Source organism: Balaenoptera musculus, chromosome 5 (assembly GCF_009873245.2).
Source record: "Balaenoptera musculus isolate JJ_BM4_2016_0621 chromosome 5, mBalMus1.pri.v3, whole genome shotgun sequence".
NCBI classification, from domain to species: domain Eukaryota; kingdom Metazoa; phylum Chordata; class Mammalia; order Artiodactyla; family Balaenopteridae; genus Balaenoptera; species Balaenoptera musculus.
Window position 1 is genome coordinate 63,536,928 of NC_045789.1, and position 14,682 is coordinate 63,551,609.

The window sequence follows — 14,682 nt, forward strand, 5'->3', positions numbered from 1 at the left end:
ATGGCAAGAATAAAGAATATTAGAAAGAGAACTAGACTCCAATTTTTCTACTCTTGCACTCTCTCTACATGGTGGGGAGGTTGAGAAGTCTACCAACTATTTGGTGTGCATTAGAAGGTCCCCAGAGTAAACACATAAGATTCTCAAGTATAGCATATACTTTTCCAAATAAAATACAATGAAGTACAAAATAAAATCTCATCAGACTATTATTTAACTTACTAGAATTCACCTCTATACTAAAAAATGAATAATAAAAAAGTCAATCTAAATAAAGCAGCTTCTCCATGAATGAGACTCCCAGGCAATCAAACCTGAAATGATAAATGCATGTTGGCAAAAGTGATGCAAAGAACAGGTGACTAGTCACAGGTTTCCCCAGCATGTAAGTGAAATGCATTGTTTTGATGGCCAGGCAAGTGGATGGTGATGGCTTCCTTAACGTTCTTAAATACATAAGATCAATGAGCTTCTAATGATATTACCAAAAACAAAACATTTGGTCAGCTTTGGAGGATTCTAGGCAACCAACGTGTCACTTTGAAAATTGGTAAATAAAAGGAAAGAATTAAGCATTTATTTTGCCTTTTAGTATATGAACCATGTCAGCAGGTTAGCAGCTGAGGAAACAAAGTTTCTCTCTATGAAAGTATTCCAGCTAATAAATGAAGGAATGGTAAATTAGAATCTCATCAGTTTGCAAACCTTTAAATAATTAAAGGTTTTACATAATGATCATTAATAGCTGCTAAAGTCATAAAAGAGACAACCAGATATTGAAAGTATACAGCACTGCCTTTGAAGTATTACTATGAAAGAACACAAACCCTTCACCTCATCAAGGCTCTAGATCTGATTAGCCATTTACAAGAAAAATAGGAACACAGAGCCCAGGAATGCAATCAACAAAAATCCAGACTGAGAGAGAATTCCTTGGCAGTCCAGTGGTTAGGACTCAGCGCTTTCACTGCTAAGTGAAAATATTTTCCAAATGACCAGATACTATAAAATTACATAAGTATAAAAGATACATTCAAAGTGTAAGGCCAATGGATTTTAATATAATAAAAGATTCACTTAAGTGGTTTCAAATTCTACATCACAAGTAACCTTTAAGAAAGGACAACTTGGGGCTTCCCTGGTGGCACAGTGGTTGAGAATCTGCCTGCCAACGCAGGAGACACAGGTTCGAGCCCTGGTCTGGGAAGATCCCACATGCCGCGGAGCAAACTAGGCCCGTGAGCCACAATTACTGAGCCTGCGTGTCTGGAGCCTGTGCTCCGCAACAAGAGAGGCCACGATAGTGAGAGGCCCACGCACCGCGATGAAGAGTGTCCCCCACTTGCCGCAACTAGAGAAAGCTCTCGCACAGAAACGAAGACCCAACACAGCCATAAATAAATACATAAAATTTTTTTTAAAAAAAGGAAAGGACAACTTGGACTTCCCTGGTGGCACAGTAGTTAAGAATCCACCTACCAATGCAGGGGACACGAGTTCGAGCCCTGGTCTGAGAAGATCCCACATGCCGCGGACCAACTAAACCTGTGCACCACAACTACTGAGCCCACTTGCCTAGAGCCCGTGCTATGCAATAAGCCACCACAATGAGAAGCCCGCACACCATAACAAAGAGTAGCCCCCGCTCGGAGCAACTAGAGAAAGCCCACACGCAGCAACGAAGACCCAACGCAGCCAAAAATAAATAAATTTATTTAAAAAGAAAAAAGACAACTTATTTTGGTGTAGCATCAAAAGAAAAAAAATTCACAATCACCTGAAAATTATTAAAATATTCTTCCCTTTCCAACCACAAATCTGTGTGAGGTCAGATTTTCCTCATATAGCAATACTTAATTATAAAAAATAAAATCCTGCAATGGGATGAATGCAGAAGCAGACACAATAATCCAGCTGTCTTCTCACAAACCAGTTCATTAAAAAAGATTTGCAAAAAGGTAAACCAATGTCACTCATCACTAAATTTATTTGGAAAATATTTTTCACTTAAAAGGTTACTTATGTTAATGTGTAATGGATTTGTTACTGTTATTTTTTAAATAAAGTAATAAATATTTCAAACCTTTCTCTGTTTTAATTTCTAACGGGATAAATATCAAAAGATACAGGGACTTCCCTGGTGGCGCAGTGGTTAAGACTCTGTGCTCCCAATGCAGGGGGCCCAGGTCCAATCCCTGGCCAGGGAACTAGATCCCACAACTAAGGAGCCCACATGCCACAACTAAGGAGCCTGCCTACTGCAACTAAGACCCAGTGCAACAACAAAAAAAGATACAACTCCCAGACAAAAGCCTTTGGGGTCCTGGAATCAAGAAATTTGAGAACCACTGCTTTATATAACAGTGATGATGATGCAGCTCTCTTACCGAGATCTACCCTCCATGGGCTGTCTATTAAGGATCTGAATAGGTCCCCGAGCACGAGAATGAATCTTATCATCCACCATGTGCTTCAAACGCTGGTAGTAAGTGGGGCCAATAAAAATTTGTGATGTGATTTTTCGACCAGTGAATCCATTGTATAGGACCTGAAACAGACAGATTTTGAAGCACAGACTTAAAAGTATTAAACAAGTTCAAAGAATATATGTGCATATACTATATAATTCCATTTCTATAAAAATCAAAACAGAGAAAACTATAGTGTAAAGAGAGTAGTCACCTTGGGGTGGGGGTATGATGGTAGTGACTGGAAGGGGACACAAGAGGGGCATCTAGGCATAAAAGGGTTCTGGTAATTTTCAAGACCTGGGTGCCAGTCACACAGCTGTGTTCACTTTGTGAAAATTCATCAACCTGTATGTACATTTACGGTTTTGCATGTAATTTGAAGTATGTGGTATACTTTAATGAAAAATTTAATTTTTTAAAAAATGAAATTACATAACAAAAAAGAATACTCATAACAAATTACCAATGTAAGAGCAAACACACCTCATTTCCTCTGAGATGGTAGCCATAATCAGATAAAAGATTAGAAATCTTCTGTACATTAACAGCATCATTGAATGGAGTGGCATCACCAATTTCACCCTTGTTAGCTGATACCTTTAAAAAGAAAAGTCATCTCTAAAAAGCTGCTTCCTTCTCTCTCCCTTTAGAAGTCTATATCAATACAAATATATTCAATAAAAAAAATAAAAATCCTTTCTGGAAAGGAAGATTTCGAACTTAAGATTAAGGATTAACAAATATCTATGTAATGGAAAGCTGTAATATAGTAAGGTTCATTTTATTAGCATCTTACATAAAATATAACAAACTAATTTACCTAAAAAATAAAAACAACTCAATTATAAGCCTTCAAGTAGGAAACTCTCTGTGAGACCAGATACAAAAGAATGAGACCCCAATACTTCATACGACTCAAGGAAATGTCATTTTAATGCCCTAAAACCAAGCCATCCCATGTGTTAAGCTGTAGCTACTCTACCTTAATAAGATACTTAAAAATAGAAAAACCTCCACTGAAAGATGCATGCATAGCTAATAGTATAGCTATAAAACCATTAGGTTCACACTGAACTAACCACCATTTATAGAAAAGAACCAGTCAAAGGAATAACCATATATACAAGTAAAGACTGGATGTAGTAATAAATTTTGCAAAACTTCTCAGTCATAACTTTGCAAAGTTTGGCAAAAAAAGAGAGACATAATCAAACCAATTTAAAAGCAGGAAAGTTAAGTGTCATATTGGCTTTTTCCAAAGTACCCTGGCTCAAATGAAAGAAATGACCTAACGTTTTGGAAGAAACATCAACTTGGAACCTATATTTTTAAAGAAAATCTCTTACCTTCCCTTGAAGACATTCAATCAAGTGACCAATAGTCATACGAGAGGGAATGGCATGGGGATTTATGATGATATCGGGGGTGATACCTTCGCAGGTGAAAGGCATATCCTATAAAGGAATTTTTTTAAAGACACTTAAAAAAACTTAAATCTCTTAGCTAGAGAACTAGAACTAACTCCCGCTCATCTAAACTTTTCTATGTCCTAAGTTCTGTTCAACGTAGTGTGTTCACCTACTTATTCAACACTAAAATTAGAGCTTCCCTGATGGCGCAGTGGTTAAGAATCCGCCTGCCAACGCAGGGGACAAGGGTTCGAGCCCTGGTCCGGGAAGATCCCACATGCCGTGGAGCAACTAAGCCCATGCACCACAACTACTGAGCCTGCACTCTAGAGCCCATGAGCCACAACTACTGAGCCCACGGGCCACAACTACTGAAGCCTGCGTGCCTAGAGCCCATGCACCACAACGAAGAGCAGCCCCTGCTCACCACAACTAGAGAAAGCCCGCACACAGCAACGAAGACCCAATGCAGCCATAAATAAATAAATAAATAAATAAATAAAATCTTAAAAAAACCCACTAAAATTAAAAGTCAAGCCTTTACTGCCTCTGGGCTCTTAAGTGAAAGAACATTTTGATTTAATAAAATGTTCAACAAAACTTTGGGTTAGAGGTGATAAAAGATACCTACCTCTTGTCTATACTGAATACCACAAGTACCCTTTTGACCATGTCGACTAGCAAATTTGTCTCCAATCTGTGGAATTCTAACAGAGCGTACCTGAATTCACACAAAAATAGGTTAGTTAAGTCATTCTGGTTTACTTTCTATAAATAGCAATATGACAAAGCTATACTCACCCTTATTTTACAAAATTTATATCCTTCTTGGTTGAGAGTTACCATAACCTGATCCACAATGCCCGTCTCACTAGTCCTGAGAAAAGTGCTACAGTCTCTCTTAGTATAGCGTCTATTAGTGCCCTCCAATTCATCTTCATTTTCAGGCAACGTGACTGTTTTGCCTATAATAACATCATCTCCTGATACACGAACCCCAGGAGCTATCAAACCATCATCATCCAGCTTGTCATAAATAGCATGCCTCATACCTGAGAAGAAAGAGACAGAATTTTCTGAAATGGTAATACCATAAAGAAAAGTATTTAAAATGTCCCATAATCCCCCTCCCAAAAAGATTAAAAACCAAATATATAAATCAGTTTCAAGTCAGAGAGAAGTTCACAGGAATCTCTAACACGTGTAGTAATGTGCCCTTATTCCAAATACTACAAACTATTCTGAACTCGGTAAAAAAGCATTGGACTGATTCAGATTCTCCATTTGCTAAGTGACTTTGGATAAGTGTGTTGCCATCTTCTGATCTCTATATTGCATAAGGAAGAGTATCTATGTCCTCTACGTACAATCTCCAACAGAAAGTTTGAATTTAATCTTCTATAATCTTAACTCCACTGAACATCAATTAACTACCACAGAGAACCACCCACAGGAAATGGAGTAATAGGAAGATACCTAAGGAAAAAAAAAATTTTACTTCATGCAATACTATTAAAAGCCAAAACTGTAGGAGAGAGAACCCTTTTCCCTGAGATATCCCATCCATCCCACTTTATACAGCTTTTAAGTGTCTGTAAAAATAAGAACTAGAAAATAAATTTTGAGTTTTCCAGAAGAAACAGAAAGTTCTAGGTATCCTCTCATTAGTTATTTGTTAAATACATACAAATATTGTGGCTAGACAAACACTATGGTCACACCACAATGTGAAGAGGAGAGGAAGTTCCCATGCAAATAGATAAACTGAGGGACAGGACACAGTACAAGTGAGAATGGGGCTGAGGTGTGTCCCATGAAATTACATGACCACTCTGATTTTCTAAATCCCCTCCTCAATGCAAGACCTAGCAGAATGGAAGGACTATAGCAAGCCCACTCCTAGGTGCAAAGACTTCTGGCAAATATACCTATTTCCTTAATAGAAGCTCTAAGAATAATAAGAAAACATACTCCCACATGGCAAAAAGAAAGGGGGGCGGGCAAACCCCAAAAAATTAATCAGGAAAACCATGGTAAGCTAACTTTGAATTCCATAATTTCAATGTCAGTATTGCTTACCCTGGCAAGTTTCACGTGTAGGCTTCTCAAAAACTTCTTCTTGATCAAACCCTTTTTTAGACTCCTGTTCTTTGTATGATCGATAGAAAACAGACCTAAAAACACATGGTTCTAAAGTTAACTTCTATTTTCCTTTAATAATAGGGCTTAGAACATACCAATAAATTTTACTTAATTGACATGTGGTAATTTAAACCATGGTAATTTAAACCATGAATCTGGGACAAGAGTTAACTGTATTAAGGGTCAAAGTTAAGTCTTAAAGAGCTATTACACAGGCCACACATGTAGCATTTGACCCATAACCTTAACACAGCTGGAATTATATGTGAGACCAGGAAGGACTAATGTCACTGAGTCCAACCTCCTACCCAAAATAAGAATCCCTCCCATAATAACCCTCAGAGATGGTCACCCAGGATCTGTCCCAATATTTCTAGTGAGAAGTTTATGATACTAAGCTATAATGTACACCTCTGGTCTTAGTGCCTATCCTCTGAAAACTATATAGAAAAAAAAAATCCATCCTCTCTTCTTAACTCCCAGTTTTTTAACCAACTTTCACATAACATGGATTTGAGATTAATGTTTGACAATAAAATAATCAAACTGAAGAATAATAGAAAATAAGATTGAAAAAGAAAATATACTATAATTTTAACAGCAGTTATTGGGTTGGCCAAAAAGTTCATTCGGGTTTTTCCATAACATCTTACAGAAAAACCCAAACGAACTTTTTAGCCAACCCAATATTCATGGGTCCTAAAACTCTAGGTTTATTTTTACTGTAGACATTTCTATATTATCTAAACACAAACATTTATTTGCTTACAAATAAAGGGGGGCTCAAAATATTAGCAACTGAAAATCCTCAGATACAAGAAGCAGTGTCTTCAGTTGTTCGTGACCATCACGCAGGCCTTCTGCTTTCTGGAGTAGGGCACTGATTTTACCACACTAACCCCTATATAGGAAACCATACAACAACATGTGCCTGGCAGATATCCACAAAGTTTCATGAATGGAGGCAGAAGATTAAATAACCTAACAGAAAAATTTCTCTGCTGTCAGATCAAAATTTCTTCCGGACTGACATTCAAAACCCCCAAAAGTTTGGAAACACACAATTCGCACCTATTTTTAAAGAACTTTTTAAAAATAAAATATTAATATTTCCACCATATGTGTATTTTGACAACTTTTATAAACAGCTGACCTGAAAAAGCCTCGGTCTACAGCTGAACGATTCATGATGACAGAGTCTTCTTGATTATATCCAGTGTATGATGCAATAGCCACAATTGAGTTGATACCTGCAGTGCATTTAAGAGAAAACATTAAAGCACCATATGAGAAACAAAGAAAAATTACCCCTTTCTTTTAAATCAATTTTATTTAATCATATCTGCCTCAAATGTTTTCACCATGGTAACTGTCAAAGTCTACTCCTCCTGGAATAGCAATCTGTGAGACAACTACTCTAATGGCTAAATGTTTGATATAAGCAAGTTTTTAATATAAACAATCTTATTTAGTTGCTGCTGCCAAAACTATTTTTGATGAAACCATAAAGATTTAGAGTATCAAGTATTGATAAACAAAATTGATAAACCTTTAGCTACACTCATCAAGAAAAAAAGGGAGAGGGCTCAAATCAACAAAATCAGAAATGAAACAGAAGTTACAACTGACACCACAGAAATACAAAGGACCATTAAGAGACTACTACAAACAACTATATGCCAATAAAATGGACAACCTAGAAGAAATGGACAAATTCTTGGAAAAGTACAATCTCCCAAGACTGAACCAGGAAGGAACAGAAAATATGAACAGACCAATCACAAGTACTGAAATTGAAACTGTGATTTAAAAACTTCGAACAAAACTCCAGGACCAGATGGCTTCACGGGCAAATTCTATCAAACATTGAGAGAATTAACACCTATCCTTCTGAAACTATTCAAAAATTTGCAGAGGAAAGAACATTCCTAAACTCATTCTATGAGGCCACTATCACCCTGATACCAAAACCAGACAAAGATACCACAAAAATAGGATCACACACCACGATCAAATGGTATTTATCCCAGGGATGCAAGGATTTTTCAGTGTCCGCAAATCAATCAGTGTGATACACCACATTAACAAACTGAAGAATAAAAACCATATGGTCAACTCGATAGATGCAGAAAAAGCTTCTGACAAAATTCAACACCCATTTATGACAAAAAATCTCCAGAAAGTGGGCATAGAGAGAACCTACCTCAACATAATAAAGGTCATATACGACAAAACCACAGCTCGCATCGTACTCAACAGTAAAAAGCTGAAAGCATTTCCTCTAAGATCAGGAACAAGACAAGGATGTCCACTCTCACCACTTTTATTCAACATAGTTCTGGAAGTCCTAGCCATTGGCAATCAGAAAAGAAAAAGAAAGAAAAGGAATCCAAATCGGAAAAGAAGTAAAGCTGTCACTGTTTGCAGATGACATGATACTATACACAGAAAATCCTGAAGATGCTACCAGAAAACTACTACAGCTCATGAATGAATTCAGTATAGTTGCAGGATACAAAATCAATACACAGAAATCTCTTTTCTATACACTAACAACAAAAGATCAGAAAGAGAAATTAAGGAAACAACCCCAATAACCATCACATCAAAAAGAATATGATACCTAGGAATAAACCTACCTAAGGAGGCAAAAGACCTGTAGTCTGAAAACTATATGACACTGATGAAAGAAATCAAAAGTGACACAAACAGATGGAAAGATATACCATGTTCTTGGACTGGAAGAATCAATATTGTCAAAATGACTATACCACCCAAGGCAATCTACAGATTCAATGCAATCCCTATCAAATTACCAATGGCATTTTTCACAGAACTAGAACGAAAAATTTTTAAATTTGTAATGGAAATTCAAAAGACCCCAAAGCAATCCTGAGAAAGAAAAACAGAGCTGGAGGAATCAGGCTCCCTGGCTTCAGACTACACTACAAAGCTACAGTAATCAAGACAATATGGTACTGGCACAAAAACAGAAATATAGATTAATGGAACAGGATAGAAAGCCCAGAAATAAACCCATGCACCTATGGTCAATTAATCTACGAAGGAGGCAAGAATATACAGTGGAGAAAAGACAGTCTCTTCAATAAGTGGTGCTGGGAAAACTGGACAGCTATATGTAAAACAATGAAATTAGAACATTCTCTAACACCATACACAAAAATAAACTCAGAATGGATTAAAGACCTAAATGTAAGGCCAGACACTACAAAACTCTTAGAGGAAAACATAGGCAGAACACTCTGACATAAATTGAAGCAATATCTTTTTGGATCCACCTCCTAGAGTAATGGAAATAAAAATAAATAAATGGGATCTAATTAAACTTTAAAGCTTTTGCACAGAAAAGGAAACCATAAGCAAAATGAAAAGACAATCCACAGAATGAGAGAAAATGTTTGCAAACCAAGTGACTGACAAGGGATAAATTTCCAAAATATACAAACAACTCATGCAGCTCAACATCAAAAAACAAACAACCCAATCAAAAAATGGGCAGAAGATCTAAACAGACATTTCTCCAAAGAGGACATACAGATGGCCAAAAAACACATGAAAAGATGCTCAACATCACTTATTATCAGAGAAATGCAAATTAAAACTACAATGAGGTATCACCTCACACTGATCAGAATGGCCATCATCAAAAAATCTACAAACAACAAATGCTGAAGAGGGCATGGAGGAAAGGGAACCCTCATGCATTGTTGGTGGGAATGTAAATTGATACAGCCACTGTGGAGAACAGTATGGAGATTCCTTAAAAAATGAAAAACAGAACTACCATATGACCCAGCAACCCCACTACTGGGCATATACCCAGAGAAAACCATAATTCGAAAAGACACATGCACCCCAACGTTCATTGCAGCACTATTTACAATAGCCAGGCACGGATGCAACCTAAATGTCCATTGACAGAGGAATGGATAAAGAAGATGTGGTACATATATACAATGTAATATTACTCGGCCATAAAAAAGAATGAAATAATGCCATTTGCAGCAACATGGATGGACCTAGAGATTATCATACTAAGTGAAGTAAGAAAGAGGAAGACACGTATCATATGATATTTGGAATATATGTGGAATCTAAAAAAATGATACAAATGAACTTTTTTACAAATCAGAAACAGATTCACAGACTTCAAAAACAAACTTATGGTTACCAAAGGGGAAGGGTTGGGGGGGAGGGATAAATTAGGAGTTTGGGATCAACAAGGATCTACTGTATAGCACAGGGAACTCTACTCAATATTCTGTAATAACCTATATGGGAAAAGAATCTAAAAAAGAACGGATATGTATATACGTATAACTGAATCACTTTGCTGTACCCCTGAAACACAATATTGTAAATCAACTACAATATAAAATTAAAATTATATTTAAATAAAGTAACAAGTATTAAAGAAGAAAAAAGTTGAAAACTCTATAAACTAGTAGATTGCAATATAAGAAATGATCGTTGAATGTGAGTGGGGTTTCTTTTTTTTTAAGATTTATTTATTATTTTTTTATTTTATTTTATTTTTGGCTGCATCAGGTCTTAGTTGCAACATGCGGGATCTTCCGTTAAGGCACGCGGGCTTCTCTAGTTGTGGCGTGCAGGTTTTCTCTTCTCTAGTTGTGGTGCACAGGCTCCAGGGCGCACAGGCTCTGTAGTTGTGGCGCACGGGCTCCAGAACGCGTGGGCTCTGTAGTTTTGCAGCACGTGGGCTCTAGTTGAGGCGTGCGAGCTCAGTAGACATGGCACGCAGGCTTAGTTGCCCCGCGGCATGTGGGATCTTAGTTCCCTGACCAGGGATTGACCCTGAGTCCCCTGCACTGTATGGCGGTTTCTTTACCACTGGACCACCAGGGAAGTCCGAGTGGGGTTTCAATGAATGATTCATATATACGTGAATCATCAGATTTTCCAAAAATTGAAACACTCAACTCTAAAGCTACAGTAACATAATATCTTGAGCTAAGTATTTCAAATGTGGAGTAAAAACTATGACTACAGAATACAAAGGAACCAAAATCTGGATGACTGAATGTTTTGGTTATCTAAGTTCTGAATAAACTGTTTATATTTGCTTCCTTAAAGCTAAATTCAACTTTCAAAACACAACCCACCCTTCAAGAGGAGACACACCATTCATTTACACTTTTATGTGTACAGCAGGGATGCAAAAGTTTTCATAAGTGGAGTGCAGGTAAGGGGTGGCAGCACTGCTGGTCTGGGTCTGGGTCACTAAAGACACACTCCTCCAAGTCTCTGATTCTCAGAAATTCCCAACCCAAGGTAGGAATGGATTTGTAGAAAGAGATACACACAAAAAGCAGGCCCTCCTCCCTAACTACCACATTTGCTCCTCCTTAACAAGTACATTTCTATGGCCCGCTGTGCCATAGAAAGCTTTCCACTAGCTATTTTAAATGCACTGACCATAACATTTTAAAAAATAAATTCACACTAAAGCTTAGATTTCAAGCTTTTCTTGAAAAATCAGATCTGGCATCACTGAGTCTGCACGTACACATCACAACCACAGCTGATGCTGAATAGGGCTAACCCCAGCAAAAAGGCAAACCTCTCTTCAACTCCACCTACTCACCAATCTAGCCTAAGCCTGTAGGAATCTGAGACTGCAAGCTCTGTTGAACAGATAACACGAAACACTTTGTGCTAAATATAACCTTGAATGCTCTCTAAAGAAGGATCATAGTAACAAGAGGGCACCTGTTGTTCTGGGCACCCTGATGGGTTTGTGTATCTGTATTTGGAGCAGGAAAAACTAAAATGCTCTGCTGGGAGAGGAAGGGGAGTAAGAAATCCTCCAGTGTCAAGGAAGCTGAGTCCTTCCTGGAAAGGACCAGAGATAAAGCACCCAATAGCAGGGAGCCAAGAAGAGTTTTCAGAGATCAGAAAAGTCAAATAGTCTCTCCTCAGGTGTGCAATGAAAACTCCTGAAATCTAAATTATTTCCTCTAAGAAATCTTTAGTAATATCCACACTAGTCACCACTCTTTTGTGTGGATTGTCTGAGAAAACTAAAAGAATTTTAATTTTCACACAGTCAAGCTGCATAGCGCAGAAAAAGTACATAAAGATGCAGGATCCTGACGGCAGGGCGGGATCTGAAAAGAGTCGGGAATTTGCAGAAATCCAGGGTCTTGGGAGATGTGATATGATCCTACTACTAGGGAGCCAGGGGCAGGACATATGTGACATCTGTGATACATGGAATGGGCAAGACTTCCCTAGCATGTCCTCATGTTTCTGTGCAGTGCTACCTATGCCCTCCCTCTTCTCCAGGTGACAGCCTATAGGTGCTCAACTGTCTTGGCCCTTGTGGGGCTTTCCTCCTCTCATGTGACAATCCCTGGATCGCCCACACTTGCTATATCAACTACAGCCCAGGAGGCAACCCCCTCCATCCTACAACCTTTATCCAAGGTATCTGGGCAAGTCTGAAAGATCAGCTAAATTTAGCTAAAAACAGTAAACTTCTGAATTATATGTCTAATATTTTCTTCTTAGCTTAAAAGCCCCAAATCAAGAAACAATGTAGTGAAGAGGAAACAGCACAAGAAAGTGAAATGGGGGGAAGGCGTACATCTGGTCTAAAAGGGAAAAAAAAGGACCAGAGTTTACATTCTGGATTTGCAAATTAAGTTGTATAACTTTGGGCAAATAACCCTTCTGATCCTGTCTCCACATCTGTAAAACAGAGATGATACAACCACCACTATCACTAATCAGCTAACATTTATTTCTCCCTTATTAACTGCTAGGCACTAAGCCATGAGTTTTAAGTGGATTTAACCATTTAATCATCACAAAAGCTTTATGAGGCAGGTACTATTATTATTCTCATTTTGTAGGTGAAAAAACATCACAAAGCTTTTATCATGCTTAGAAATAATGTGTAAGGTGCCTTGGGTGGTGGTTCACACAAACTGCTCAATAAATATTAGTAACTTCAAAAAAGTATCTGTGATCTCAAAGACTATAAACATGTGAAATCTAGGATTACAACCCACCTGTCAGCCAGGCTCAAACCCTTTCAGCCATTCTGTCCCCACCTACTTCAAACCTCAGCTCAGCAGTAAGGAGGCTCTAAGTAACTTTTTTTTTTTAATTTATTTTATTTATTTATTTATCTATGGCTGAGTTGGGTCTTCGTTTCTGTGCGAGGGCTTTCTCCAGTTGCGGCGAGTGGGGGCCACTCTTCATCGCAGTGCGCGGGCCTCTCACTATCGCGGCCTCTCTTGTTGCGGAGCACAGGCTCCAGACGCGCAGGCTCAGTAATTGTGGCTCATAGGCCCAGTTGCTCCGCGGCATGTGGGATCTTCCCAGACCAGGGCTCAAACCCGTGTCCCCTGCATTGGCAGGCAGATTCTCAACCACTGCGCCACCAGGGAAGCCCCTAAGTATCTTGACCCACTTTAAGTCAAGGTGAACTTTTGTCACAAGGATCTTTGCTCCCAGAAGATGTCAACCAAAGAAACAGTACTCTATAGAAATAGGAATGATACTAATCCAAAGACACTCCTTAAGATAACCTTATTAGCCCCTTCCCCTTAGGGCTCAGAATTTGGCCAATGCAGCTGGCAGGTTAGGCAGGGCCAGAGCTAATAATTCAGCCACGATGGTCAGGAGATTGGTTACATCAATAGATTGAGCAAATAACTAAATATACTGAGGACAATGGGAGCCAGGTTTCTCACTGTCAGAGAATGGAATTCTAAAATAAACACTATGGTGTTGTACTGGGATGGGAGATATGGTATTGATATGAACTCATGGTTCTTTAGTATATAGAGATATAAAAATAGATAAAGGTGGGGACGGGTATATGCATACATGTATTTTCCTAGTTCCAACAGCCGAGAGGACCTAGAAATGATGACATTATAATAGCAAGGAGCACACCTAGCACCCAGATTTTGGTTTCTACACACTATTCTTTTATCCTAAAAGGAGAAATGGCCAAGTCCAAGTTTAGGGGAAGAAAAGCACAAGATGAGGCAAAATGTAAGGAAGTGCTTGAAGAACAATGAGGACCTATCAGGAGTCATCTTGAAGATACTCCCACTGGAAAATCTGGGACAACTTCAGCATCAAACAGGGAGGAATGATAAAATTAGAAAATCACCACTTGGCAATAATCACCTGCTAAACTAATGACTGAAAGTGTGACAAGGAATAGCTATTCACATCATCTCAAAGTATCTTCTCACAAAGACTTATTACTTACCTAATAAGTACAAAATAATTATAATTAATAAAAAGTGGAGAAACCTGACAAACACCATCTTAATTACATGATAAAAGTTAAAATCACTAATAATGGGACAGAGACAGCATGTGCTCCCTGATATCATGCCCTAAGAATACAGCAAGCACTGCTTCTATGCTAGTACTGCCAAAAAATTCATAACCTGAATATAAATCTTGGGGAAACAATAGTCAAACCCAAACTGAGAGACAATGTATAAAGTAACTTGACTGGACTCTTCAAAAATGTGGAGGTCATAGAGACAAGGAAAAACTAAAGAACTGTTCCAGATTAAAGAGACTAAAGACACATGCACTATCCTGGATTAGATCCTAGACCCATAACGGACATTATGAGGACAACTGGC

General features: G+C 38.2%; 1 protein-coding gene across 1 annotated transcript in view; it reads right to left on the minus strand.

Moving 5' to 3' along the window:
• POLR2B (RNA polymerase II subunit B) overlaps positions 1–14,682 on the minus strand; it is a 46,850-nt gene that overhangs the window by 1,179 nt on the left and 30,989 nt on the right. Inside the window, exons 17-23 of the mRNA XM_036852914.1 lie at positions 7,176–7,272; positions 5,960–6,054; positions 4,682–4,932; positions 4,512–4,601; positions 3,818–3,925; positions 2,955–3,068; positions 2,388–2,548 (exon numbers count right to left, since the gene is read on the minus strand). Coding sequence (XP_036708809.1) covers positions 2,388–2,548; positions 2,955–3,068; positions 3,818–3,925; positions 4,512–4,601; positions 4,682–4,932; positions 5,960–6,054; positions 7,176–7,272 — 916 coding nt within the window. The remainder of the gene's footprint in view (positions 1–2,387; positions 2,549–2,954; positions 3,069–3,817; positions 3,926–4,511; positions 4,602–4,681; positions 4,933–5,959; positions 6,055–7,175; positions 7,273–14,682) is intronic.